The sequence below is a fragment of the Podarcis muralis genome, chromosome 8, assembly GCF_964188315.1.
Source record: "Podarcis muralis chromosome 8, rPodMur119.hap1.1, whole genome shotgun sequence".
In the NCBI taxonomy this organism is placed as follows: Eukaryota; Metazoa; Chordata; class Lepidosauria; order Squamata; family Lacertidae; genus Podarcis; species Podarcis muralis.
In genome coordinates, this window is record NC_135662.1 from 32,871,700 (window position 1) to 32,898,783 (window position 27,084).

The 27,084-nt window shown below is 45.2% G+C and overlaps 1 protein-coding gene across 1 annotated transcript; it reads left to right on the forward strand.

The window, feature by feature from the left end:
- The first annotated feature begins 16,722 nt into the window (after positions 1–16,722).
- MSC (musculin) lies at positions 16,723–22,272 on the forward strand. Its single transcript, XM_028736711.2, has 2 exons — positions 16,723–17,661; positions 20,821–22,272. Exons 1-2 carry the CDS (start codon positions 17,128–17,130, stop codon positions 20,905–20,907), a joined length of 621 nt encoding a protein of 206 aa, XP_028592544.1. The 5' UTR covers positions 16,723–17,127; the 3' UTR covers positions 20,908–22,272.
- Positions 22,273–27,084: the final 4,812 nt, after the last annotated feature.

Sequence of the window (27,084 nt, forward strand, 5' to 3'; positions counted from 1 at the left end):
CATTTGAAAATGAAACATGTTCCCCCTGACTTTGGGCTACTGATAGCATTTCATACCAAACCACAATATGATACGCATGGCTGCCATAAAGTAATGCAGTGTCAACATTTTTCAAGCAAGAAGATGTGTTGTTTTGCCAGGCAGATGGCTTCCAGATCTGCTGTTGTCACTCATTAAGATAGTAAGCCGGACTTCTGTGAATTACGATACGGTAAATACTTTAATAGTAGATATATGGGGGAGTGATCTCAAATCATTCTCTCCCTTGGTTGCTTTAATCATTTCATCTTGACAGTTGGCCTTGTGAATCTGTGACAGGTTTAGAAGATGCCAAGAATAAAACACGCACAGGATGCAAAGGAATCTAGACACAAAACTGTGGGTCTTTTTGCCTTATATCTGACATGATATTGCTGGAAGGAGATCAGGAGAGGAACCAAACACCTAATGCCAAATGCAGAACCCCATGTTAGCGTCATGTAAAATAGTCATTGGGGAAACCACATTTAGAAAGCTCTTCTGCTGTTTTGAATGTGTAGTAACCTATTAGTGGATATTCATATTGTCCATAGTAACATATGGGATACCGTGTTTAAATGGTGCTGAATGCAAGCCATGTTTTCAAAAGGATAATTGGGAGCACAGGCTCCCATTTGTTTTTTCACAAGGGAAGCTTGCATTTGGTGCTGTTTAAATTTAGCACCAAATGCAAGCCAAACTGCTGATCCACTCAGAACTTCTTGACTGGGAGCTCCCGACTGGATCTACTGACTACCCAAAGCATGGCTGCAAAGTGGCCTTCTTTTTCAGGCAGGAGGTGAGAAAAAGAGGGGGGGGGGACGACTCAGAAATTTTCTGAGAAAAATGTATTCTGATAAATTTTTATTGAGCTCTCCACACAGCACTTTTTCTGCAACAAATGTCTTCAGAACATATGCAGAGAACCAATAAAAATATATTTTGGTAATTTGAAAGTTTTAATATGGGTTGAAGGCAATTTGCCTAGGAAAGGTGGCAGGAATCACAGGGCTGACATCTGCCCAGAGTGAGGCCATCATTCTGATTGGCTATCACACTACACTGTCTCGGGTTTTCTTTCTCCTGAGGACCCATAGCTTGGAATAAAAGATGACTTTAGAAAGCTGCCTTATGTCAGGTCAGACTCTCTGTCCATCGTGTTATAAAGCTAGGATGGCCACTTAAAGGTAAAGGGACCCCTGACCATTAGGTCCAGTCATGGACGACTCTGGGGTTGCGGCACTCATCTCACTTTATTGGCTGAGGGAGCCGGCGTACACCTTCCGGGTCATGTGGCCAGCATGACTAAGCCACTTCTGGCAAACCAGAGCAGTGCACGGAAACACCGTTTACCTTCCCGTCGGAGTGGTACCTATTTATCTACTTGCACTTTGACGTGCTTTTGAACTGCTAGGTTGGTAAGAGCAGGGACTGAGCAACGGGAGCTCACCCCGTCGTGGGGATTCGAACCGCCGACCTTCTGATTGGCAAGTCCTAGGCTCTGTGGTTTAACCCACCACGCCACCCGCATCCCAGGATGGCCACTTACATGCTAGCAAACTGAAGATGCATCAGCACCAAAGAAAAGAGTGCAAAAGAGGATACAATTATGCATAATATTTGAATATGCTAATTTATATGTGTAGGTGCACTTTTAGAGATTTAAAGAGAAATGCAATGCATCTTGCCATAATGGGGCAGAGTGCAACCAGGTGAGCTGTGTGCTTCCTCAGTCTGCTGTTCAGGTGCTAAGTGTTCAAATGCTATGTCTTGAGGGGTACTATCAAGACCTTGCTGTCGCTTCTATTCTCCCCCCACCCCATGCACTGTACTTGGATGAGACAAACCTTCAAATAGAGATTCCTTCAAATAGAGGACTGTCTCATGACAACCTTTCAAATGAAGATTGTCCTCTGTAAAGTTAAGAACAATATCAAGGTATTACTCTTTTAAATATGTTGCAAGTTGTATTCCCTCCCTCCAGTTATTCCAGTACTTTGCTGATAGAAAAGCATAAGTTAGTGGGTATGTTACACCAGGATTGCATCCTGTTTAGCATTTTCTGGCATAGTGGGACCACAGGATTATACCAAAAAGGATGCAGACCCAGAGAATGCAGTATTGCTCACTACTAATGATGTCATAGGCCCCAGCCAATCCATTGTCAAAACACTAATGACATCATAAGCCCCTGACAAAAATGCTTAGAATACTCTCATGACATTTCGCACAACACTTTCAATAACAGAAGTAACAGACACATTACCTAGGAGAAGTATCACATGGTTTTATTTAAAGTATAGCTCTCAAAGCGGCACGTTTTCCCCACTGATAAAATACTACAGCCTGAGTGCTGTTAAAGCTGCAATCTCTCTGCAACAGATGTGCTATCTTGAGGGAGAAATGCTGGACCCTACAACCAGATTATCTACGAAGGCCGTTCAAGTCCCAAGTCCCAGGCAAGAGAATTTACAGTACAAGTGCTGTGATGAAATCACTTTCTGTGCTTGACTTTAAACATTAACATTTGGAAAGTTAAGGAGGAAACCTGAGAGGCTACATGGATCTTCTCCTGGTGCCTTGATACAAAGGGACACATCTGGCTGGCAGGTGCACACTCTCAACATCGAGACTTGGGCTCCCCCCCCCCATCTCAAATCAATTGTTGACCATATTTAATCATTGTCAGCCTTGACAAGACACCCAGTTATCTGCAAAGGAAATGTTAGCAGTGCCACCCCAAATGTATTAAGGTCACCAGTACATTGTTTTACAAACATTAAATAATGTTTTATCACAATGTCTTGTGCATGATTATTAGAATGTGGTTGTGTAAACCTCCTCCTCCTCCTCCTCCTCCTCCTCCTCCTCCTTCTTCTTCTTTAAAAAGCCACACTAGATCCAACAGTGGACAATCTTTTTTCTGTTGAGGGCCACATTCTGACAGAGATGAACTGTTGGGAGCCACATGCTCGTGGTAAGTGAGCCAGTGCTAAGGATCAACAGAGCGTGAGACAACCGTTCTCAGGGTAAATAACCATGAATAAAAACAGTTTCCAATTTCACCATGGCAACATCAGAATTATAGGGACGCAGGTGGCGCTGTTGGTTAAACCACAGAGCCTAGGACTTGCTGATCAGGAGGTCGGAGGTTCGAATCCCCACAATGGTGTGAGCTCCCGTTGTTCGGTCCCTGCTCCTGCCAACCTAGCAGTTCAAAAGCACGTCAGAGTGCAAGTAGATAAATAGGTACCGCTCCGGTGGGAAGGTAAACGGCGTTTCCGTGCGCTGCTCTGGTTTGCCAGAAGCGGCTTAGTCATGCTGGCCACATGACCTGGAAGCTGTACGCCGGCTCCCTCAGCCAGTAAAGCGAAATGAGCGCCGCAACCCCAGAGTCGGTCACGACTGGACCTAATGGTCAGGGGTCCCTTTACCTTTACCTCAGAATTACCAAAATTATGCAGGTCTACTCAGAAGTAAGACTGTCTGGTTTTAATGGGTTCACTCTCAAACAAGTATATAGGGAATTGATTCACTGATTAATCAATCCATCAATCAATTACTCCAACAAACCAGTACAACTACTGTTATGAAAACCAACTGAAAGCAATACCTTTCTGACTTATGTGTACCACACAAAAGAAAGAGGGAGAGAGAAACCTACCAGCTTGTTCTGGAGAAAAAATGTTTTCCCCTAAGCCATACAACCAGGGAAAATGTTTTTGTTTTTTTTTAAAAAAAGTTTTTATCAAATAAAATATTGCCCCTCCCAATTGTTTTGAAGCTACACATAAAGAATGGGGGGAGGGGAAACCACTTTTAAATGCCAGGAAAAAATAAGGAGGAAATGAACAGGAAGGAGGAAATCAGATAGGATGGAAGAATAGGACAGTTTCCAGAAGTGTTGGAGGTAATATAAATTGAGGTCAGGAGCCTCAAATTGCCAATCTGTGCACTAAATGATGAGCAATAACCTATAGAATGAGAAGCAACACGCATGTGGTTCATACCAAACTTGATCTGTGAACTTAAGAGTCAATTCACACAAATGTTAGCATATTTTCACCACTACCTTTCTGTTTCACTCTTCCTCAATAAAGTGCCGGTGGAATACATGAGGATTTCCACACTCCATTTTATCCTCACAGCAACACACTAGATTGGCCTGAGAAATAGTCTAGCTTACCATCACCCAGTGACCTTGGAAGAAAGCTGGTGGTGTTCAAACATGGTGTCCCACTGGTTGATGGATATTCATGTTTGGTGATACACCTGTAAGTGTTTAGCCGGTATATTGCACTCAAGCTTGGCTGCTAGCAGGACTGTAGATTTGGGGATTTTCTTTAGCTTTATCCTTCTGAGTATCTTAGCTGAAGTGTAATATAGACCATCTGCCACTTTAATTCACTTCATAATCTGATGAATTAGCTTGTTGCTGACAAAAACCTGTGCTGCAATAAATCAGCTACAGTCTTTAAGTGATCAGATGATTTTTATCCTTTTGGGCTGGATTTTCTTGTGGGTGGAAGGGAGAAGGAAATCAAGCCTGATAACCAATGGCCTGGATCTCCTGGAGAGTCAGACAGGCTGAACCTACTCCTTTGTGATTGCAGTTGGTTTACCTACAATATTTTAAACTGTCTGCTACAGCCAAGTTTGTTTTTGCTGCAGATTTAATGTACTCCAAAATATTTCTTTTCTTTGCCCAGGTTTCCATTCAGCCACAATAGTGGTATTCCATCAAATAGATAGTAGTCTCGCTCCATTTTTTTAAAAATGGATACTTGGAACAATAAACTTTGCAAAACCTCAGCAATGCCACAAAGTCATTTGAAAGAAACCCATGGATTCAGTATTGGATTGAATCAGAGCCCTTTGTGAAACCTTGGCTCCATTGTAGATCCATCACAATCTGGGTAACATTAGAATTCACAACAGTGCTCAAATATTACTGCGTTAAATATCTTAACATTTGCTTCACTTTTTCTTTTGTGTAGAAAACATGATCTTGATTAGTGCAGTTTACTGAATTTAATTTCTGCTTGTGTCCTCTGTGTGAACAAGAGGAAGCTGGAAACTACATATCCTGGATTTTTGAAATATAGTTCTGTCTTTATGGTACAAATGCAGAAAATCCACAGTTATTTCAAGGATATGTGATGTTTTGGTTACAGCCGATTGTTTATTAAATGATAGGTCCCAATGGCTACATTCAATGTGCTTTATGAATGGTCCTCAGGTTTCCTAATTAAGGTTGCATTCCTACGCACACTTAACCTGAACGTAAGCCCCACTGAACATAGTGGGATAACTTAAAAGTAAACATACACTGGACTGCACCATAAGATGTTGAATGGCGCATTCCCAGCACCTACAAAGATCTGAGCAGGCAAAAATGTCCCTGCCTCACTAAATAAACAGGTGGGGGAAATGGCCTCATTGCATTTTAACTTGCTAATGTGTACAGAGCCTTAGGAGCAATCCTAAATATGGGATGCCAACATAATTTGTGCTGCTTTCAGTTAAGCAGATATAAAGTACACCAGATCCAAACTCCATTCAGGAGGGGAGCTATTGCCAGCTGAGCTGGCTTAATCCTGGCAGGGGGGAAACAAAGCTTTTGAAATTGAGTTTGGTTTACACCACCACCCTTTTTGCCAGCGTTAGTTGTGCTGGGTTGCCAAGTCATGTGACTGCGTTGAACAGAGTTAGGAAACAGCATAAGTCCTCCCCTACCTGGTCCTGCCTCCACCTCCCCTCCCCTCCCTTGGAAACCCCAATTTATAGGGCTTACTCCTGCATTAGTTTTACCAGCCTCAGTACAGCCAGCTTAAAACCTGACTGAGCCAGGAAAAGGGAGCTGTTGCTGTATCTCCAGCTCAGCTGGGGATGGGACTTATGCTGACATAGCTCAGCTGAGCTGGGAAACTGCTTTCTGAGACAGAGATTCACCTTCCTTGTTCATCCCAGTGAACCTAAGGATAGGATTGTGTGCTATATCTTCGTCCCACCTCTTGAGCCCATGTAGATATGATTCATGTTTCCGTTATATCCATTTTGAAGGTATATATTCTTAATTCCATCCCTTTCCTGATATCCTTGTGGTTTTGCCACCACCTTCTTCTTATATGCCAGCCCAGTGTGTCAGAGGAGTGTGAGAATAATGAGTTGGGGTGGGGAAATAGTCTCCTCTCTCTGTGAGATTTCCTAGAAAGTCCATTCTCTTAACAAAACACTGTTGAGGGGAGTGATATCTCAACTCCATTCATGGCCACTGTGGTGAGTTTCCCTCAAAGACAGCGAGGGGGAAAGTGTGAGGTTTCGTTTTAGCCTGCAGAGGAGGCTGGCCTCTGAAAGATCATATGCCATAAATTTCTAGTCATCTTTAAAATCAATCTGAACAGGAGCTTCATTTAATAATATTGAGAGGCTCCCACAAATCCTTTATAAAGTAATGTCACTTCCCCCTCCCCCCTCTTTTCCTCCCTCAATCCTGATTGACAAAGAGGGCAGAATCCATTTTCTAACACCACAAGATATCCATTACACGGGAACTTTCTTCTGGCGCCAGGAGGTATTTAAAGAGTTTGCTTGCTTATTCCACAGGGGAAAGTGTGCTGAAAGTGAGGGATACCTGAGGAAAACGGACCATTTGACAAGCTCAAGAGTGAAGAGGGGGAGCCTCAGCAATTAATAAGGATTCCCTCCTTTCCAAGTTTATTAAACAGGGAAACTTTAAAGCAGGAATAACAAAAGCAAATTCATCCTTCAAGCAAGTGGGCACACACTTGGAACAGGCTAAAAAGCATGGGCCCAGATCCCCAAGAATAAAAGTGCAATCTTACTCATGGTTGCTGGAGATGTTACGACCCCATGTGTTTGTAGGTGCCTTAAGCCACAATCCTAAAGATGTGTTGGGAAGCCTCATTGGAAACAGTGGGAATTACTTCTGAGTAAACAACATAGGGTAGTTCTGTAACTCAGATGAGAGTGCATAGGATTGCAGCATGACAGAGCAATCCTAGGAACACAAGAAGCTGCCAGCTAAATTCTGTCAACACTGAAAGGCAGTGTTGTGTAGCAGAGTATCAGACCAGGACCTGGGAGACTTGCCCTCAAATCCCAACTCAGTCGTGAAGCTTTCTTTGGGCCAGTCACCCATTCTTAGCCCAACCTACTTCAGAGGGTTGTTGTGGGAAATAAAGTAGGAGAACAATGTACACCACCTTGAGCTCCTTGGAGAAAAAGGTGGGATTGTTTTGTTTTGCTGTGAACCACCCTGAGATCTAGGGGGGAAGGGTGATATACAAATTTAATAAATAATGAATAATAAGAATTAAATAAATGAAATAGCATGGATAGGCAGTGGCTCTCCAGGGTTTTAGACAGGAAATATTTACTAGTTCTACCTGAAGATGGCAGGAATTGCACCTAGGACCTTTTGCGTGCAGATAGGATGCTCTAGCACTGAGCTACAGCACCTCTCAGACAGTGTATTTTTGGGTTTTTTTTCAAAAATGAGGTGTGGATATTTATATATTGATAAAAGTGCTACTCGTGTTGGCACAAAATGGCTACCATGAGCAGAGAGAGAGAGAGAGAACGGTGTCTCCACAGCTCATATATTCCAATACTTTAAACATAAAAATCCCAGGAGACGTTGTCAAATGCTTTCTCTGCATTTAAAAACATTGAGGCTCTTGTTTTTCATTTCTCACTTGTAAATATTCTATTATATCAGTTATATTCCTAATATTGTCCTTCATTTGTCTTCTTGGCAAGAAACTGGCCTAATCTTTCAATACGTTTTAATACAGTCTTCAACTTATTTGCTAATATATCTGCAACAAGTTTATAATCATTGTTCAACAAAGATATAGGTTGATAATTCTTAACCTGCTCTGGATCTCTATCTTCTTTAGGGATCAAAGTTATATATGCACTCTTCCAAGATTCTGGCAGTTCCCCTGTATTTAGAGTCATATTCATAATGTCTTTTAGTAGTTGCCTTAGGTAATCTTGTAACTTCTTCTTATAATATGCTGCTGGTCCTACCACAATTCCCACCACTGCTAATATTAAATTGATGGTGCTGCTGACTGAGCCTCCACTGTCTGAAGGCATCTCTCATGGGTTTTCAGGCAAGAGGTACCTGAAGATGCCAGAGACTAAGCCTGGGACCTTCTGCACACAAAGCAATGTTCTGTGATCCTTCCCCCTGATCTGACCTCACAGTCCTTTCATACAAAATATATATTTCTGATTTCCATCCTAAGCCTAGTTTCAGTAGTGTAACTTTGGGGGCGGGGCGGGTGAGTTGTTGCTACTGTTACACGATTAGGATTCGCTAAAACCAGTGGACATCTGAGGTGGCTGAATGTTGGAATATTCAGGACAGATAAAAGACAGCACATAGTTAAACTTTGGAACTCACACCCACAAGAGGCAGTGATGGCCACCAAATTTCTTGGCTTTAAGCTACCACTACTATTCTCTGCTTCCACGGTAGGAGGCAGCAATGCTTTTTGAATGGCAGTTGCTGGAAATCACAGGCTCTTGGGATCCAATCCTGCTTCCTGGTTTGCCACAGGCATCTGGTTGGCCACTGTGAAAACAGGAGGCTAGACGAGATGAGTCGTTGACCTGATCCAGACCAGCAGACTCTTCTTATGTTGTTAATCGGAAATCACGGTGACGCGATCTTCCTTCTGCTTCATCCTGAGTTAACCCCAGGGCTGCTTTGCCTTCTCCAAAAAAAGACTGCTCATGGTTGAAACCATAAGAGAGTCGTTCTTGTCCCTCCGTTTTCCGATTGCAATTCAGCCCCGAATTCCCTGTATGTGTTTAAAAGATGAATCGTGTTGCTAACCCAACTCTCGTCTGTACCGTCGCAGGGTGGGGGGGGGGGGGGGAGAGGTGAAACTTGCCTCCACCTTAACCTATCAACCCAAAGAAGGAAATGGGGACATTTCAGCTCTGGTCGTTTTGCCTTGTTCATGTTATGCCTAGTCGCAAGCAATATAAAAATGGTAAACCGCCTTGCCTCCCTTGGCAGAAAGGCGTTTTATACATGTAATAAATAAACAGTTGCCATGGAGTTCATTGAAAGCGCGGAATTGCAATCCCAGTTATTCATTTGCCCCGCCCCACCCCCTCTCTTGATTGGTTTTCAGAATCCATTTGATTCCCTCGCAAATAAGGCGTTTTGGGTTAGGATGGGCGCAAAAACCACGCACGGAAGTGTGAACCCGATCACCGGTCTGCGGAAGAAAGAGGAGTACAACTCGCAGTTTGAGAGGACCATTCACTCCTCGCTTCCGTCTCAAAAAATGGTCTTTGCCGCTTGCCAGAAGAACTGGGAAGCTTCCTCTCCTGACACAACACGCAGACAAAATCATGTGTGTATTTCGATGGTGCTTGTCTTATTCCCAACAGAACCACAGCAAGCAGATCCCTCTCTTGAACTCAGGACCCACCCAATGGAGCTGAATGCTGGAAGATGCTGGACAGACAGAAGGAAGCCCTTCTTCAGCCAAAGCATAATTTAAACGATGGCACTCATCCCGACAGGATGAAGGACTGGGACAAATCCATGGAGATGAAGGCTATAAATGGCTGTGGCTTTGCTCTCTACCTCCACAGTCGGAGGCAGAAATGCTTCTGAATACCAGCTGCTGGAAACGGCAGGAAGGGAGGGTGGCGTGGAGCTGAGGACCAGTTTGCAGGCTTCCCATGAGTGTCTGGTTGGCCACTGTGAGAACAGGATTGCTGGACTAGGTAAATCACTGGCCTGAGCAAGACGAGCTTTTCTTAGGTTCTTTCAAAAGGATTAAAACGAAGGATGCTGGTTTGGTGATGGCTGGACCACAACCTCGTGAAAAGCAGCTCACCTTGCCCCTCTGACCAAGCTGATCCAGGTGATATAGGGCGCTGTAGAAATGTAATGAATAACATAAAATATACTCAAAATTCAAAAAAGTTATTTTTGATTTTTATTATAACAAGTCCATTTCCTTGTAATAGCAGGCGGGACGGCAAAGGTGGATGGATGGAGGAATAAATAAATAACTATAACCCCCCCCCCCCCAAAGTAAGGATTTGGGAGTAAGCATCATTTTACTCAGTGGAACCTACTTACGAGTAAACATGCCTAGGACCCAGCTATCAGAGGCTACATTCTGGAGTTTTGTTGTGGGAGGCGAAGCATTTTCATAGCGAATCTTTTACACGCAAACCCAACAGTAATGTTGGAATACGTGCCTACTCGGAAGTAAGCGCCATCGGGTTGAGTGGGACCTCCCCCCAGGCAAGCGGCTCTATGACCGCTGCCCGAAAATGTCTCATTCATCTTTCGCTATTCTCAATATACATATTTCTCAAATAATTACAATTAAAATGGATCCCATTGTGTAACGCACAGAGATGCGCACTTCTTGGAAGTCTGCTCCTTTTGACGCCCGTGTTTTATCCTCCCTCACAACAACCTTGTGAGGTTGGTTAGTGCCTGGCCCAAGGTCACCCAAGGAGCTCCGTGGCCAAGTGGAGATTTAAACCCGCGTCTCCCAGGTCCTATTCCCAAGACACAGCGCAGCGCACTGGCTCCCGAGGATGCGAGAGAATCGTCCTACCTTATCTTCCCATCTGCAGTCTTGCTACAAGCCATCTAGAACTTGCTATTTTAAATGGAAAATATTAAGTGTTTCCTCTCTGTTCAAATCCCCTGTCCTCTCGCTACCGCTAACCATTCTGAGCTTTCCATCATTTCCTACCTAGTTCTAGATTACAACAATAATATGAAAAAGCGCCTCCTTTAAAATAATTTCCCTAAAGCTCTTTCCAAGAAATGAAAAATTATATTTCCCCTTTCAGAGCAAAAGTTTGGCCGCAGCTGCGGCAAACCCAAATACCCAAAGAAAAACGATCCATTAATCCACGAGATCTTAATATCGACTGAGGATCGTATTCGGTTCTCTCACGCTCCTTTCCTGGTCTGCCCGTAGTAGGTGGGAGAGACAACTTCCCTTGACTTCTCCACCTAGCTATACACTGGCTCCCAGTCACCCCGACGCCTTGCATCGGGGGAAGAGGAACTCTCCATGGAACTCTCGGGGTCAGTTCACACGTGCACTCGCATCGCTGGGTAACTGGCAGCCGTGTGAATACGGGAAAGCATCGCGTCTGAGAGCAGGTGCACTACACTGACGTTCTCTCTCGATCTCCACTTGCGCATCTCATTGTTTACACAGTTATATCATTGTTTTATTCTCCCCGAGAAACCATTTTTGCATGCATTATAAGGCGGAAGCAAATGTGGCCCTTAGGCGGTAGTGGAGAAATCCAAGATTTTAACGTTGCTGTGATTGGGCAGCTCTGGAACAAATGGGGAGTACCGCGGTCCCGTTTATATCTCTGGGTTTCGCACGTGCAAGTCGCCACTTGGCGCAGCAGTCCTTCAGCGGTGAGCATTCACGTGTGAACAAACCACCTCTACTCCAGTGAAAAGAAGTAGGTCAACAGTACTTACACGGGCCATTCTGTTACGTGGGCCTTACGGTCTTAGAGACATTTAAAAGACAGTCGTCATCCGTGTTTAAGCTCTCCAGCTAGTTTAACTGGACTTACACTGCCATTGTGGAGAAGCCATTGAATCTGAGAACTCCTCGATGTTTAACGCATCAAGACACTAACAAAGAGTTATTACTGGTCCTGGCAGACACTTCTGCAAGTCATTTCGTGATGGTTGCTCTACTAATTTATTTGCTGTACTAGTAGGGAAAGGTTTTCTGACATCCGAGATGGTGCATCGCCAACAATAAGGAATGCGCTGAGATCTTCAGAGCTCACAGCTCTTGTGTTTTGCTCACTCTGTGGCTTTCACTCTCACGAAAGTCCTGAGGTTTGCTGAAAAGTGTTTGGGGCCATTATTAAGGCTTATTACAATGGTCTTAAGTGGCCTGCCCGCCTTCCCTCCCATCTCCGAAACCGTCTTATTTGAAACTAGGCCCCGCTGCATTGCTATAGTCTGAACTGCTTTTACTTGAAAGCTCAATGAGATCACATATGCAGGCAACAGGAGCTTTAAACACGCCTGCTAGCTAACCTAGTAGGATTTATGTCTGGATCTATGTTTTTAGTCTTGCTTGGTTTTTTATCTGTTTGAGTCGCCTTGAGTTCCTCGGGGGGAAAGGTGGAGTATAAATAAATATATAATAACATCATCACCAGGACTTAAGATGATGGCCCATCTAGTCTCGCATCCTGTTCTCACAGTGGCCAACCACGTGGCAATGGGAAGCCAGCATGCGGGACTTGAGCACAACAGCACGCTGTGTGATTCCCATAGTGCCTCTCGGATAGTGGAGGCAGAACATAGCCATTTGGGCTAGCAGTATCCTCCATACATTGGTCTAATTTTATTTTAATTGGTATTCATTGGTATACCTATGTCCTAAATCTTCCAACATTCAGCTTCATTGGATACCCCTGAGTTCTAATAATATGTGAGAGGGAGGGAAACTTTTTTCTCTAAATATGTTTATTTCTCCACACCTTGCAGAATTCCATGCACCTCTAATGCAAATAAATGTGCACAGGATCGCACCACACTTTCCTCCGAGTTCAGTGCGTGGCTTTTCCGTGGCATTTTCCCTTTACTCGTGCAGCAAGGCAGTGTGGTGTAGTGCTTAGAGTCTCCCGGGGATACCTTGTTTCAAATGCCCACGCAGCCAGGAGGTTCACTGGGTGACCCTGGGCCAGTCGCCAACTCTCAGCTTGGCCCACCTCACAGAGGTCAGTTAAACGGGATGAATGGGAGAGGGAGCATCATCGGAGACTGCAAATAAATGCCCCATCCGAGTCAGTAGTGTGGATGCTAACTGGGAGTGGCTCTCCGGGGTTTCAGATTTGGGGATGGCAGGACTTGAACCCGTGACCTTTTGCGCGCAAAAAACGTGCGCTCTGTCACTCACCGCCTTGAGCTCCTTGGAGGAAGTAAAAATGCTAGGAACCCCACAGTGTGCCAATGGATAGGTCTCATCTCTGTAACTCGCTGATAGCAATGTTGTATCCAAGATCTTTGAGACTTGATCTAAACTGCAGGTGCTTATTGCAGATTTGAGTCCCGGAGCACTGAAGGCTGAAAGGAGAGAGTTCGCCTTTAATGAGGGCGGCGAGTTTGAACCCGGTTCACACAGTTCGGTATATGCTTGCCCGGCCACGCAGGCTTCCGCAGGGGGACCCCCCCTCCTCCTCCTGCAGCTGCTGCCACTTTCTATGGATTCTTCATCGAACCAGCCGGAGCATGACGTTATTCTCCGTCCCCGGCGAAGGATTTGTTTTGGAACTTGATGCGCTGGCGCTGCTCAAGCGCAGAACAAATGAGGGGCTTGCGGAGAGTCAAGCGACCCCTTCCGCTCGCCTCCTTCTTGTCAATGGACCAGCTCCTCTCTCGAACTCATTTACCTGCTGAGGTCGATGAGACCATCAATTGATGACGATAATAATAATAATAATAATAATAATAATAATAATAATAATAATAATAATAATAATGGCAAATCCAATTCTTCCCATGCCACTCCGTAGGCAGCCAAAGGAGCACCACGCACGCTCAGGGTTGGTTTACACAAGCACTAACAAAATTTAGAGGAGGAGGAAAAGGGAGGGAGGGCCACGTTCTCTAGTTTTTCAGGCGGCTTGTTAAAATGGGAAATTGGCGATTCCCTCCGCCTTCAGCTGGGCCAGCATCCAAAGTAGTGTTTTGTCGTGGGAATGCCCTTGAGCATGTACAGAGTGCCTCGCAGAGTATCACCGTTCACATCGAGCCTGAGTGCTTCTGCAATGAAAGCATGGGACGAAGAGAGCGTCATTTCCCAATGAGCTCGAGCCCCGGAAGGTCTCTCTTTTTTGGGTCCCCACGCGCTCCCGCCTGTGAAGTTCAGCCCACGGAGGGGGCGGGAGCGGAGGGCGAGTCAGGCCTCTCCTAGCGTGGCAAAAGAAGGGTACAATCGGGCATCGACTTTTCCACCACTGTTTAGAAATAGCCAGCACTTTCCTTCCCATTAATCTTTAGTAAGGAAAGAGTTCAGACTGCACCTGTATAAACAATCCGGAGAAACGGAGAGGCGAAACCTACACATCTAACCTCCGAGATATGTGTGTGTGTGTTGATACGGCTCTTCCGCGGGTGCTCTTCAGGATCGGGCTTGTGGCACAGCCAGCCAGCCACCTGCTTGGGAGAAGAAGCCGAGACAGGGCTTAGGGGCCGGTGTCAGCGCAAGTTCAGCGCCTCCAAGTGCCAAGTTGGACGCCGGGTGCATTTCAGAGCTTCTTCCACCGATATTCTTGGCTTGGGAGAGAGTTGCCCGTGAAAAGAAGGGGAGGGCAGGCTCCGAATAAAGAACGGCATTTTCTAAGAGCAGGAAGGGGGGTGGGAAGGGGAAACCTCCCTGAGACACCAGGGTTGCAAAATCCCGCTAGAAAGCGGCTCCATCGTGGGAAGCGGTGGTGCCAGGAAGCGCAACGCCAGGGAGGTGGCGGCGGTGCCAACGCCAGTCTGGTGGGAAGGCGGATGGAACGAAAAGGTTGCAGATGCAGGAATTCGGGACCCAGATCCCCACCTGCTGCGGCCGTCAGGGGCGGAGGAACACCCACAGCCCCGGCCCCGCTGCGCCAGGGAACTTTCTTCGCCCGACCGCAGGGGTGGGTCACGTTGCGAAGATCCTATTCATGTTTGCGCATTCAGAAATTAGGTCCCACGGGTTTGGGAGGGGAGTTGATCCAAAGAAAGTGTGTGGAAGGTCGCAGCCTCGGACTTTGAGCGGGAGGCCATGAGCAGCAGTTCACAAGGGGAGTGGGATTGCCTCCCTGCCCTGCGGGAACGGATCCCTGGGGCTGAACGATTCTGAGCCGAACGCTTTTTAAGCGTTTTGTTTCGGAAGCATTTTTTTTTAAAGCTGTTATAAATTGTCTCCTCCTGTTTTTAGCCTGCTGGTCGCCTTAAAAATGTGTGTTTATAGATTGGTTTTTCGTTTTAGCATATCACTTTTTAAACAATTGTATATAGCCACTTTGGTGCAGTTATGGAGACAAAGACGCACTGGAATAAATACAAAACAAGCATTTTATTCGTTGGATCATAACCTCTGAATGCTTTGATGCCCTCCAATAAATGATGGTTCCACTCCACTGAAGGAGCTGCTGATTAATTTGAGAAAATAAAAAGTGCGGAGGATGAGTCAAGTTTACCTAACAATCACACTCCTGTCCGTAAAACAAACCCTAGATTGGGTGGGTGGCTGTATTTACTCGCTGATGAAGCAGGAGCAACCTGCACATGTTCAGTGGAACCCATAATTTTCTTATCCTCTGGCATATTACAAGGCTGTGTGTCTTCACAGGGTTGAGCTCTGCCAAAGCACTCCTGATGTGAACGGGCCTTATCTCCAAGTAACGTGAATGACAAGCAAAAGGCGATCATTGTTTGTGTCGCCGGAGCGTAAATTTCCAAATCGTTTGTAGCCATCTCCCATAACATCGCGATTCTATACGAATTGCTTAACAGTAAATGCATTTGTTTTCACTGGGATTCACTTCCAGGCAAAGGGCGATTTCTACATTTTCGTTTTCTACATTCCCTTTCTGCTACAGATAATGGCAAAAATCCTGTGGATTTCAGAGGAACTTGGCTGAACATGCTTAGCTGGGGCGGCCCTTCGTAGGCATCTGACACAAATAAAAGGAGGGCTACTGCCAACGAAACTGCTCAGGCTTGGATGGCGTTACTTAATTTTTCAGCTCTAGAATAAGTCATTTAACCTCTTTAGCCTTGCAAAGCCTAGCTTCTGCCCTACCTATAACCAAAAACGTTGGTAACAAATAAGATAATCAAAATCTGCAGCAGGTACAAAATCGACCATATAATAATCCGTTTGCCTCAGTGTGCATTAGGCAGCAATTGTGAATGATCGGATCTTTTTTCTTTTAAAAAAATCGGCCTTTGAACTCTTAAGAGCTCAGTCAGTTCACAATATCCATGAAATTTGAAAAAAACATTTTTTCCCTCCTTAAGCCGATCCTACTCATTTTTTACTATATTATGAAACTTCTCAGCATAGGCTCGTTTGGGACCACCATCTCTATTCTGAACACATTTCTCAGAAGTCCATTTTCACCTTTAGTGGATGCGCAATTCTATCCATGTCTACTAAGAAGTCTCCTGGTTTTTCCTTACTCTCAGGTACGTGGGGTTAGGGCTACAGCCCGCATTAGGATGCCAGTTAAAGGGAGTGAGACCATCAGCCTAAATCGAAGTGATTTGGCCTTCGAAAGCAATGCGCTCCAAGGCTTCCCACAGGCATCAGGTTGGCGACCCCCGTGGGAAGCCATATGCTGGCCTGGAAAAGGATTTGGTCTGATTCAGGCAGGGCTCCTCTTCTTATGGGCCCGTTTCATGCCAACTTCAGATCCCCTTTGCCTAGCGAGCAGCGCCACCCAACGCCACTCATCTCTCCTAGCGGCGCCCAGGGACCGAGTCAGTGGAAGCTGCACCCAGGGCGCGCAAAACTAAAATAAAAACCCTTCCACAATCTGCAGGACTTTCCTTTGGCAGGATGCTGACTGTCCCTCGAGAGTCCCTTATTAGCTGATTTTTACTGGCTGGAAATCTCCCCCTCCCACCCCGACGGCAAGGGGAGGAGGAGGAGGAGCAGCAGCACCCCCTGCTCAGGCGGCCAAAGCCTCCGCGACCCAGGCGGGCGCCCTTGAACGGAGCGCGCGCCGCCCTTAGAGCGCAGCGTCGCCCAGGCAGGCAGAACCTCCCAGGTCTAGAGGGGCGGGGGGTGACTCGGGCAGGAGTCTCCCCCGCGCGCCGCCACTCGGGCTACGTGAGCGCGAGGCCTCCCCCCGGTTGCCCCACGCAGATGGTACGCCCCGCTGTGGCGCGTATATATCTATCTATCCATATAGCCCTGTCAGGAGACGGTCCCCGCCAAGCCGTCGAGCAGCTTCTCTCGGGGGGTGGGAAGCGGAGTCTTCGTCTGCGGGGACCCGCTCGCCGCTCTGCCTTCCTCCTTCTCCTTCCCGCCCCACTTCGGCGTGTGGGGCTGGGTCATGTCTACAGGCTCCCTGAGTGACGCCGAGGAGCTGCCGGAGATGGACCTGAGGGGGCTGCAGCTCGACTACCCGGGGCCGCCCCGCTCCAAGCGGCGTCCCCGAGGCGAGCCCTGCCCTTCGGCGGGAAACTCCTCCGCCGCGGAAGAGGAGGAAGAGGAAGAAGACGACGACGAGGAGGAAGACGCGGAGACGAGCTGTGGCGGCAAGAAGAAGCGAGCCAAGGGAGCGCCCGCGGCGGGAGGAAGCAACGGCGGCGGCGGGAAGCGTCCTCCGGCGTCGGGCCGCGGCGGCCCGGTAGCGGCCGAGTGCAAGCAGACGCAGCGCAACGCGGCCAACGCGCGCGAGCGAGCCCGCATGCGCGTGCTGAGCAAGGCGTTCTCGCGCCTCAAGACCAGCCTGCCCTGGGTGCCCCCGGACACGAAGCTCTCCAAGCTGGACACGCTGCGCCTGGCCTCCAGCTACATCGCCCACCTCCGGCAGCTGCTGCAGGAAGACCGCTACGAGAAGGGCTACGTGCACCCCGTCAACCTGGTAAGAGCTACTCGCGGGAAGGCGCCCGCGGAGCAAAGTTGCCGTGTTGCTGTTGTTGTTTAGTCGTTTAGTCGTGTCCGACTCTTCGTGACCCCATGGACCAGAGCACGCCAGGCACTCCTGTCTTCTACTGCCTCCCGCAGTTTGGTCAGACTCATGTTTGTAGCTTCGAGAACACTGTCCAACTATCTCGTCCTCTGTCATCCCCTTCTCCTTCTGCCCTCCATCTTTCCCAACATCAGGGTCTTTTCCAGGGAATCTTCTCTTCTCTTGAGGTGGCCAAAGTATTGGAGCCTCAGCTTCATAATCTGTCCTTCCAGTGAGCACTCAGGGCTGATTTCCTTAAGAACTGATAGGTTTGATCTTCTTGCAGTCCATGGGACTCTCAAGAGTCTCCTCCAGCACCATAATTCAAAAGCATCAATTCTTCGGCAATCAGCCTTCTTTATGGTCCAGCTCTCACTTCCATACATCACTACTGGGCACGTTAAACCAAGGGTGCTTCTGAACACATGTAGAGCGCGCCTTTTCTGTCGCCACAGAATCATGCCAGGGCTTGCACATCTATGGTTCAATGTCAAGAGTTTGCAGACCAGGAAGTGGTGTGTAGGTGGGCACCTCAGGCTCCTTGAATTCTAAACACCGTACAGGGATCATGAACAAAAAGTCCCAGGAATTTAAGCTATATGGGCAACCTATATGAACCTGAACCTGGCACCTGCCACTTTAGGAATTCTTGTTTGGCTTTTTCCTAGACACAGGTGATTAGTTAATATGATCCATATCTGCCTATTAAGATCTAATTTGTTTTTAAAAATCAGCCTCTTGTTTTGTCAGAGGAAGCAGTTAAAAATATCTGGTAGTTTACTCCTGTAGACATTAATGGCTAAGCAGCAACCCCCAGTTGTTTTCTAAGGCAACAAATGGAACTTTTGAGAATCATTCATTCTCTCAGTATACACAAATTACTGAAAACTAGAAAGAATGTAATAGTTGTAATAATACACATCTGTGCTGCAGACATGGGAACTGTAGTAGCCTTAGAGTTGGAAGAGCTTTATCACCTGCTAACCATGTTGATAATGCACAGCAAAAGGCGACTCATGAGTTTTTGTGTAAGCTTGAGTGGATGAAAAAAATCTCAGTGATTTTATTTAAATCTGAGGTGAGAAAATTGTGGTTCCCTGCTCTCCTCATCTCTGACAGTTGGTTGCACTGGCTGGAGCTGATGCAGCTGGAATCCACCACTGGCTGGAGGACCAGAGGTCCCCCATCCTTGATTACATCGTATTCCGAAGGAGGCCTGAACTTCTGACTCCTTTTCCATGTTGTCAGTAGGAGCTCTGTCTATGGATTCCCACCTGTCTGTGGAGAGTTCTCTTCCTGGGTTTTAAGCAGTTGTGGGTCTACTAGCACAGCAGTGGAGTGTATCTTTTGTGCTTGTCTCTGAAGCACAGTATTTTAAAGCTCTGAAATGCTAACCTGTTCTATGTGCACCTAGAAAAACACAATTGCTTCATTGGATGAGATGACGAATCTTTGTCTTGTTTAGCTTTCTCTTTCCAGCAGTGGCCAAGATTGGTCAGAAGTGGAGCATGGAAGTGATGACTGTCCTTTAATGTGTCCCAGAATAGGTACACCTGTTGCTAGCTTAATTTATAATCTCTGTATTCTTTTGGTAATGGATTCGCTAAGTTATGTATTAGGTGAGGAATTACTTTTGCCTGTCCTGACCCCACTATTGATTTTTGTTGGATGGTCCTAATTTGAGAGAGGGGTTTCTTGCTCTTTTTCTCCATACAGTTCCTAACTTTTAAAACCTCTAACATGGTCACTGGTTTCTAAAGGACACAACCTAAATCTCCCTGGGTTTTCTTTCATAGGGAAGATGCTCCAACCCCAAGTATGCATGGTGAACATCTAAGTATACATGGTTAGGATTGATTCCTCAGGTCCAAGAATACTGAAACAAAATACTTGATTTTATGATGTGGATCTGTTTCTGGCAGAATATTATTCATATGCAGATTTTACTCATGAAAGCTCTTATGATTTCTTAATCTGTCTGACACACTTAAAATATACATCTGTGTAAAAAACTGCATCAAAGCTTAAGTTGCACTTTGTACATTCATAACTTGCCCCTCTTCTAAGCAATTCTGTCAAGTTCTAGCTTCACAGTGAGCATGTGAACTAGATCAGGCCAGAAACATCTTGTTCTTCAAGGCCATACAATGAGCTTAGTAGCCACATGGGGATTTGAATTTGAGCTGCATATATCTAGACCCATTCACTTGAACCTCTTCTCTGTTTGAAAGACAGTTGTAGTCATTTTCAACAAAGCTAATGTGTGAACAAGCTGCAATAGTCTTATACACCTCCATAAATGAATGCTTTTAAAATCAATGAAAAAAATCCTACTGAACTTCAATGTAATATTATATTGAATATATATTTTGCCAATGTGTGTCAGTTCTACAGAAAGTAAGGACAGGAGAGAGTGTTTAAATTAACAACTAGGTTCTTTCTGTTCTGTGAATGGGGGTAAACTTGACATTGGTAGCAGGCTTCAGCCCCGCCCCCCCAGTTGCTGTCATGAGTAGTCTACTTACACTGACAGTGTAAGTACCAGATTTCAAGGCTCTGCATTTACAAAAAGAGAAATTGTTAAGTCAAAATACCAATAACACGTGGCAGAAGTTTGCCTAATCACCTTGAAACATCAGATAAGTTTGTAAAGAGAATTTTGCATTTTGCTTGGCCAACAGACCAAAACAAGCATCTTGCATTCTGCTGGACCAACATACTCTTCTGGGTTGCCTTGCCTTGCGTTATTTTGGAATAAAGCAGAGGAGAGTTATGCATACAAAACCAGATGGAGGTTCATTAGTGTTTGCCAAGGGGTATAGGCTGCAGTTAACAGCGTAACGTGAGAAAAGTTTTAAGCCTTCAGCACTTTTTCTCCCAGCAGAATCAGACACCTTAAAGAGAAAGTTAATGCGATTCAAGGGGTGCTGTGTGACTTTTAAACACCCTTTCAAGAAAATGCTTTTGAGGTTTTTTCTTGAAATGGGGACTGGAACAGAAATTGCAGTAGGATTTTTGTTGTTTGCATATTTTCGCCTTTTTGTCTAACATTGAATACTGCTTTAATTTCAGACCTGGCCATTTGTGGTTTCAGGAAGACCAGAAAGTGATACCAAAGAGGTTTCAACAACCAACAGATTATGTGGAACTACAGCTTAGTTAAAGTAAGCAATACTATTGCTGGATATGCTTCCAAACCACCCTGACTTGTATGGACCAAAACAAACTGATGCAAAGAAATCAAGTCTGCTCAGTGTTTAAGCCCTCTCCTTGTTCATTTCGAAGGGAAAATGCACTCAAAAATATAATGAAGAAGGAAAGAGGGAATTTGCTGAATTTTCTGCTTCAGCTAAACTGGCGGGTTTGGAAAAACAATTTTCTTCATCGTTACCTGAAGAAACTGTTCCAAAGCCTTTTTGCCTAACTGAAGATATACAGGAGGACAACTCCACTAGCATTAACAGCATGGACCAAAAATATAGATTGTACAAGCTAATCCCAAACAGTGTTATTTGTATGCCAAAGGAAAGTGGTATTCTAGACTAGTGTGCAAAACTCAAAATTTATAATATATTTGATCTTATGTTCTTGGCAGCTATGCAATAGTAAGACTACTTCTATCATTTTAGCCATGTTAAGAAACAAAAAAACCCTAAGATGAAAAGGTAGAATCCAGCTGCTCCTTTACAGCCTGCTCCACAAATGTAATTAATCAAGTGAATTTAAGCCGAACCATATCCATTCTTAATGAAGTTGTTGGGGCTAAATTTTCTTCTATGCAAGTGTGAGGTCTTAAGTAGATCATGGATCAAAGTCGTTGGTAAATTCTTGTTGGATGAGGGCTAGTGATCATATTTTTGTGCGGATTACTCTCAGTGGGATGCATTCAGCAAAGATGTGTGAAGTTCCCTTAACCTGAAACAGGAAGCCTGTTCACTTCAGACTGGGGAAGAAGTGCTATCAAGAAGGTGGTACTTTTAATATGGTTTAGGAGATTTGGAAGGGACGTGGGTTGCGCTGTGGTCTAAACCACAGAGCCTAGGGCTTGCTGAGCAGAAGGTTGACGGTTCAAATCCCTGCGACGGGGTGACCTCCTGTTGTTCGGTCCCTGCTCCTGCCAACCTAGCAGTTCAAAAGCACGTCAAAGTGCAAGTTGATAAATCGGTACTGCTCCGGCGGGAAGGTAAATGGCGTTTCCGTGCACTGCTCTGGTTCGCCAGAAGCGGCTAAGTCATGCTGGCCACATGACCTAGAAGCTGTCTGTGGACAAATGGCGGCTCCCTCGGCCTATAGAGCGAGATGAGCGCGCAACCCCAGAGTTGTCCGTGATTGGACCTAATGGTCAGGGGTACCTTTACCTAGGAGATTTAAAACTTCCAAACCTGCTGTGTTTCCCCCACTTCTCTCAAGCCTTCAGGTATCAATCTTTCTGGAGTTCCTTTTGCGAATGATGTAGTAACCAGTATTTCAAATGTAAATAACTCTATTTTTATACATGATATTAAAAGCTTTGTTGCAAGGATACTATGAATTCTTAGTCATGGTTTGAGGGGGGAAACCCCAATTGCTGAAAAATCTAGAAATATTCATAGAATTGGACTTAATGGCTGCAATCTGCAGTGGAGCAAACTGATTAACAGAGTGTGTTGGAGCATTTATTGACCTTGCCTGGAATGGGAAGTTGTGTGTGTGCGCATGTACATGAAAAGGAGAAGGGTGTCACTTCATCGTGACAAGATAGTTGGCAGTATTGTTGAAAATTCAGGTAAGTAATTTTTCTTGGAGATGGAGAAACGTTGAAGTGAAAATAATTGATCTTTGCCACTGTGGACATCAGTGATGTCCTCTATTGCAGTTACTCATTTGCATTGGGAAAGATTCCTGAGCTTCCCCAGTTGGAAGCAAATTACCGTATTTTTCGCCCCATAAGATGCACCTAGTTTTTTTGGGGGGAGGGGGAAAATAAAGAACAAAAATTATTCCCCCCCCAGGCGTGGGGCTGGCGCGGGGGAAGCCCGAGCTTCCCCCAACCCCAGCCCCCAGAACAGGCTGCTGCCTGCAAGCCTTGCGAGCCCGGCGGGACCTCCTGCCCGGCGCGCAAGGCTTGCGGACATCTGCCCAAAGCAGGGGGCGTCCTCCGGAAGCCACCCCATGCTTTGGGATGCAGGCTGCCGCCCCAAGCCTTGCGCGCCCGGCGGGAGGTCCCGCCGGGCGCTGGAGGCTTGCGGATAGCTTCCTGAAGCCTGGAGAGCGAGAGGGGTTGGTGCGCACCAATGCCTCTCGCTCTCCAGGCTTCAGCGAAAGGCTGCATTTGCCCCATAGGATGCACACACATTTCCCCTTCATTTTTGAAGGGGGAAAAGTGCATCCTATAGGGCGGAAAATACGGTATTCCTCTTCCAGATCACAGATCCTGAAATGCTTCGTTTTCAAAGCATTTCTTGTGGCTTGGCTCACAGCAATAATTGGAACTGGTGATTACTGTGACATTTTGAAGATGCTTTATCCCTATAGCTCAGTTGCTGGACAGCAAAAATGACTGCCTCCCCCAATAACATTGGTGAAAAAACTTTTTTGTGCACAGATTTCTCTGGTTCAAATCATTGAACTTCATTTCACCACCAGATAGCATTCTTTATGGACAATTGTTTTTACAACACGTTGATCTGGTATTCACTAAACAAGAGAAGGCTGAAATTAATTAATTGTATTGTAGAAATTACAATCCATTGCATAGATTTACCTTCGAGTTTAGGTTATGTGATAAAAGAATGTGAAATGGTGACTTCTGCTGTACTTGGAGAATTTCTGTTGAAGAAAGGTGAGCAATACAACATTTCCTTATTCACATAACTCTTGTCTACTTTTCCCTTCTGCAGAGAAAAATCAAATAGCTAAATCAAATGCTTTCATTTAACATAATAAACATTGAGCTCACTTTTATTTGCAACCACAGTGATTTGCAACCAGCTGCAATTGGGTAACAACTCTTAGAGATTGAAGAAACAAGAGAAAGAATAAAACAGTTTAAATAACATACTGAAATGAGTGTGAAGCAGTTAAATAGGGATGTGAGATGGGGAGACATTATGGTTTGGATCTTAACTAGGCTTCCAGCAATGGAAAGTCTCCTCCTGTTCATGAATGCAACTGAGATCATCAGCTGGCAGAAGCAGCAGGACAGTTCCCCCTCATTTTCCTTGAGCTGTCTTTCAGGCTGCTCCAGCGCGCGGGCGCGCGGGGGGGGCGGGGGCGGGGGCGGGGCGGGTTCTAGCGTTCTTTCTCCCTTCCAGTAGCAGGAATTTCCCAGGAGTTGAACTCTGCTCAGAGACTACTTTGGCCACTAGGACCAAACTGAGGGTCCTAGCCATTTTTTTTTTTGCATGAAATAGCATGGTTCTATATGTATAATTTTTGCAAAAACAACAACTATATGGCAAACATTAAGAGCAATGAAAAACATAAAAACAACAATAAAATTGCATTCATGAAAAGTATAATACACATGACAAATCAAAATATTGTATGAATACAATATTTGGGAATGCCTGTGTGAACAGATGAGTTTTAAGCAGGTGCCTAAATAACAGGACTGCAGGTGCTTGCCTGATGCTCATTGGATGTGCATCCCAAAGGGAGATATCGCCACATAAAGGCCCTGGCCTTACAAAGATGAACCTTGGAATGTTCATCTATATGGATGTTGCTTGTTCTTGTTCAAATGGTTCTTGGGAGGAAAATGGTTTTTTGTAGAATTTTCTGCTTTCTATCATTTGCTATACTGGCTGAGGTTGACCAGAAGACTTTTCGAAGACACCAGGTTGGGAAAGGAGGCTGTATGAAATCCTGCCTTGAAACACACACACACACACACACACACACACACACACCACACACACACACACACACACACACACACACACACACCTGCAACTTGCTGCAGGGCAGATGGCTATGTTAAGATAATGGATCTGTGATTAACTGAAATGCACGTGCCCATTCATTACCACAACACACCTGTTATTTCTCCTAGTGGGTGATTTGGGAATAACATGCCCTGTGCATGACCGAAGGAACAGCTTCAGGTAAAATGCATGAAAGTCTTACATCACCTTATATGTCACTGTAAAACAGCCCAATTCTTAGCTACTGCAATAAAATAAATCAGCAGTAGATGATCTTGCACATGGCCCTGTTTCAAACATGGTTGAGTTTCTCCTAGACAGTGTAGTCCTATGCATATGTTGCACAAATATAAGTTCCAGTGTGTCTGTGGTGCTTTATTGCACTTAAGTTTGGAATTTGAAAATATTAATCTCAGGGTCATGGGTTCGAGACAAACATTGGCCAAAAATATTCCTGCATTGCAGGGGGTTGGACTAGATGACCCTCGTGGTCCCTTCCAACTCTACAGTTGTATGATTCTATACTCTAAACTAGGGACGCGGGTGGCGCTGTGGGTAAAACCTCAGCGCCTAGGACTTGCCGATCGCATGGTCAGCGGTTCAAATCCCCGCGGCGGGGTGAGCTCCTGTCTTTCGGTCCCAGCTCCTGCCCACCTAGCAGTTCGAAAGCACCCCTAAGTGCAAGTAGATAAATAGGTACCGCTTTATAGCGGGAAGGTAAACGGCGTTTCTGTGTGCTGCTCTGGTGCCGGTTCGCTGGAGCAGCTTCGTCACGCTGGCCACGTGACCCGGAAGTGTCTGCGGACAGCGCTGGCTCCCGGCCTCTAGAGTGAGATGAGTGCACAACCCTAGAGTCTGGCAAGACTGGCCTGTACGGGCAGGGGTACCTTTACCTTTACCTCTATACTCTAAACTAGTGATGGGTGGATTTGTAACTTGTTCACCAGCTTACAAGTCAAACGGTATAAACTCAGACAAAAGTTCTCTTGTTGGAAGAAGCTCACACAATCTTCAAATGTTTGCACATGCACGTTGCCAAAGCGCATTTTGGGAATGTAGTGTGTTACATGTTCTTTTCCACCTTCATCCACGTTCTTCCACCAACTGCAGACTGGTGCAGAGTAGAAGAAGATCAAGTTGTGTTCGTGACAAAAATGCCCGTAACTAAAGAGTTGTAGTAAAATTGTTCTGCACATGCATGGCAAATGGGACTTTTCATTTCCTTCAGAATGTGTAAAAGGTTGCGGAAACAAAACAATTGAGCATGTACAAAATGGTGGAGTTGGGCTACTTAGCCATGTCAGTCATACAGGATAACAAATAAACATGTAAGCAACCAGTTTCAATTATGAAACGATTATAAGTTGTTGGATTGAAATCAGAGTTTTTAATACATTTGTGAATTACGGACGTACTAACATTCATTTACGGACCAACTAATTTTGAGATAGAGTGGTGTCATTGCCCTGAAATAATTTATATCTTCAAAAACATTGCACTTTAGTGCATTTGCTCTATCTATTTTTTCTTACTGGATTAGAATGTTAGAAATCTTAGTTTTCTTTTAATGATCTTATCCTCTAATTATAGTGAGAAAGGACCGAACTTATAAATGAGCATGTTCATAATTCATTTAAAGTTTACTGGTTCCTACAACTCACGCCTGGTGGTGCCTTCTGTTCTGAATATTTTTTTGCTGGTCACCTATGAATAAAGTAAATAAACCTAAAACCAAGGGCATCTTCTGCTATGGCACACAATTAAAATCCCCACCATTGATGGAATCCGTTGTATTCTTGGCGCCACCTTGTGGCTGAAGAAAATTGCTGTGGATGCTGCTGAGATATTTATTGACTGCACTGCAATAATCACAAGCAACAAATCAGTTGATTTATTTATTTACAACTCACATTTCCATAAAGGTATATCGAGGTAACATAAAACATCTAAGAATAAAATTGGCAAAAGTCTTCCATAACCTCTGCTGTGCTGCTGAACCCCTAGTGGTAGGGAGATTCACAGGGAAATGCCTGCAACACTAAAGGCTCTGTCCAGTGCTTTTTGTGTGTGTGTGTGTGTGTGTGTGTGTGTGTGTGTGTGTGTGTGTGTATATATATATATATATATATATATATATATATATATATATATATATAAAAATAAAGGTGCCAGCACTCACCACGAGGTTGTTATACTAAGTGCCAGACTTCCCTGGTTAGGAAGGCCCAAACAGAGATTTCATTTCCTTAGGGTCTTGCGAAAGAACAATGTTAGACAGCAACTGATGATTTCCTTCTATCAGTCCACAATAGAAACTGTATTACGGTGTGGTACGCTGGTTTGACAGCCATGGACAGAAAGTCCCTACAGAGGGTGGTGAAGACAGCACACGATATCATGGGCTGTCCCCTGAGTCCGCTAGATGTCATCG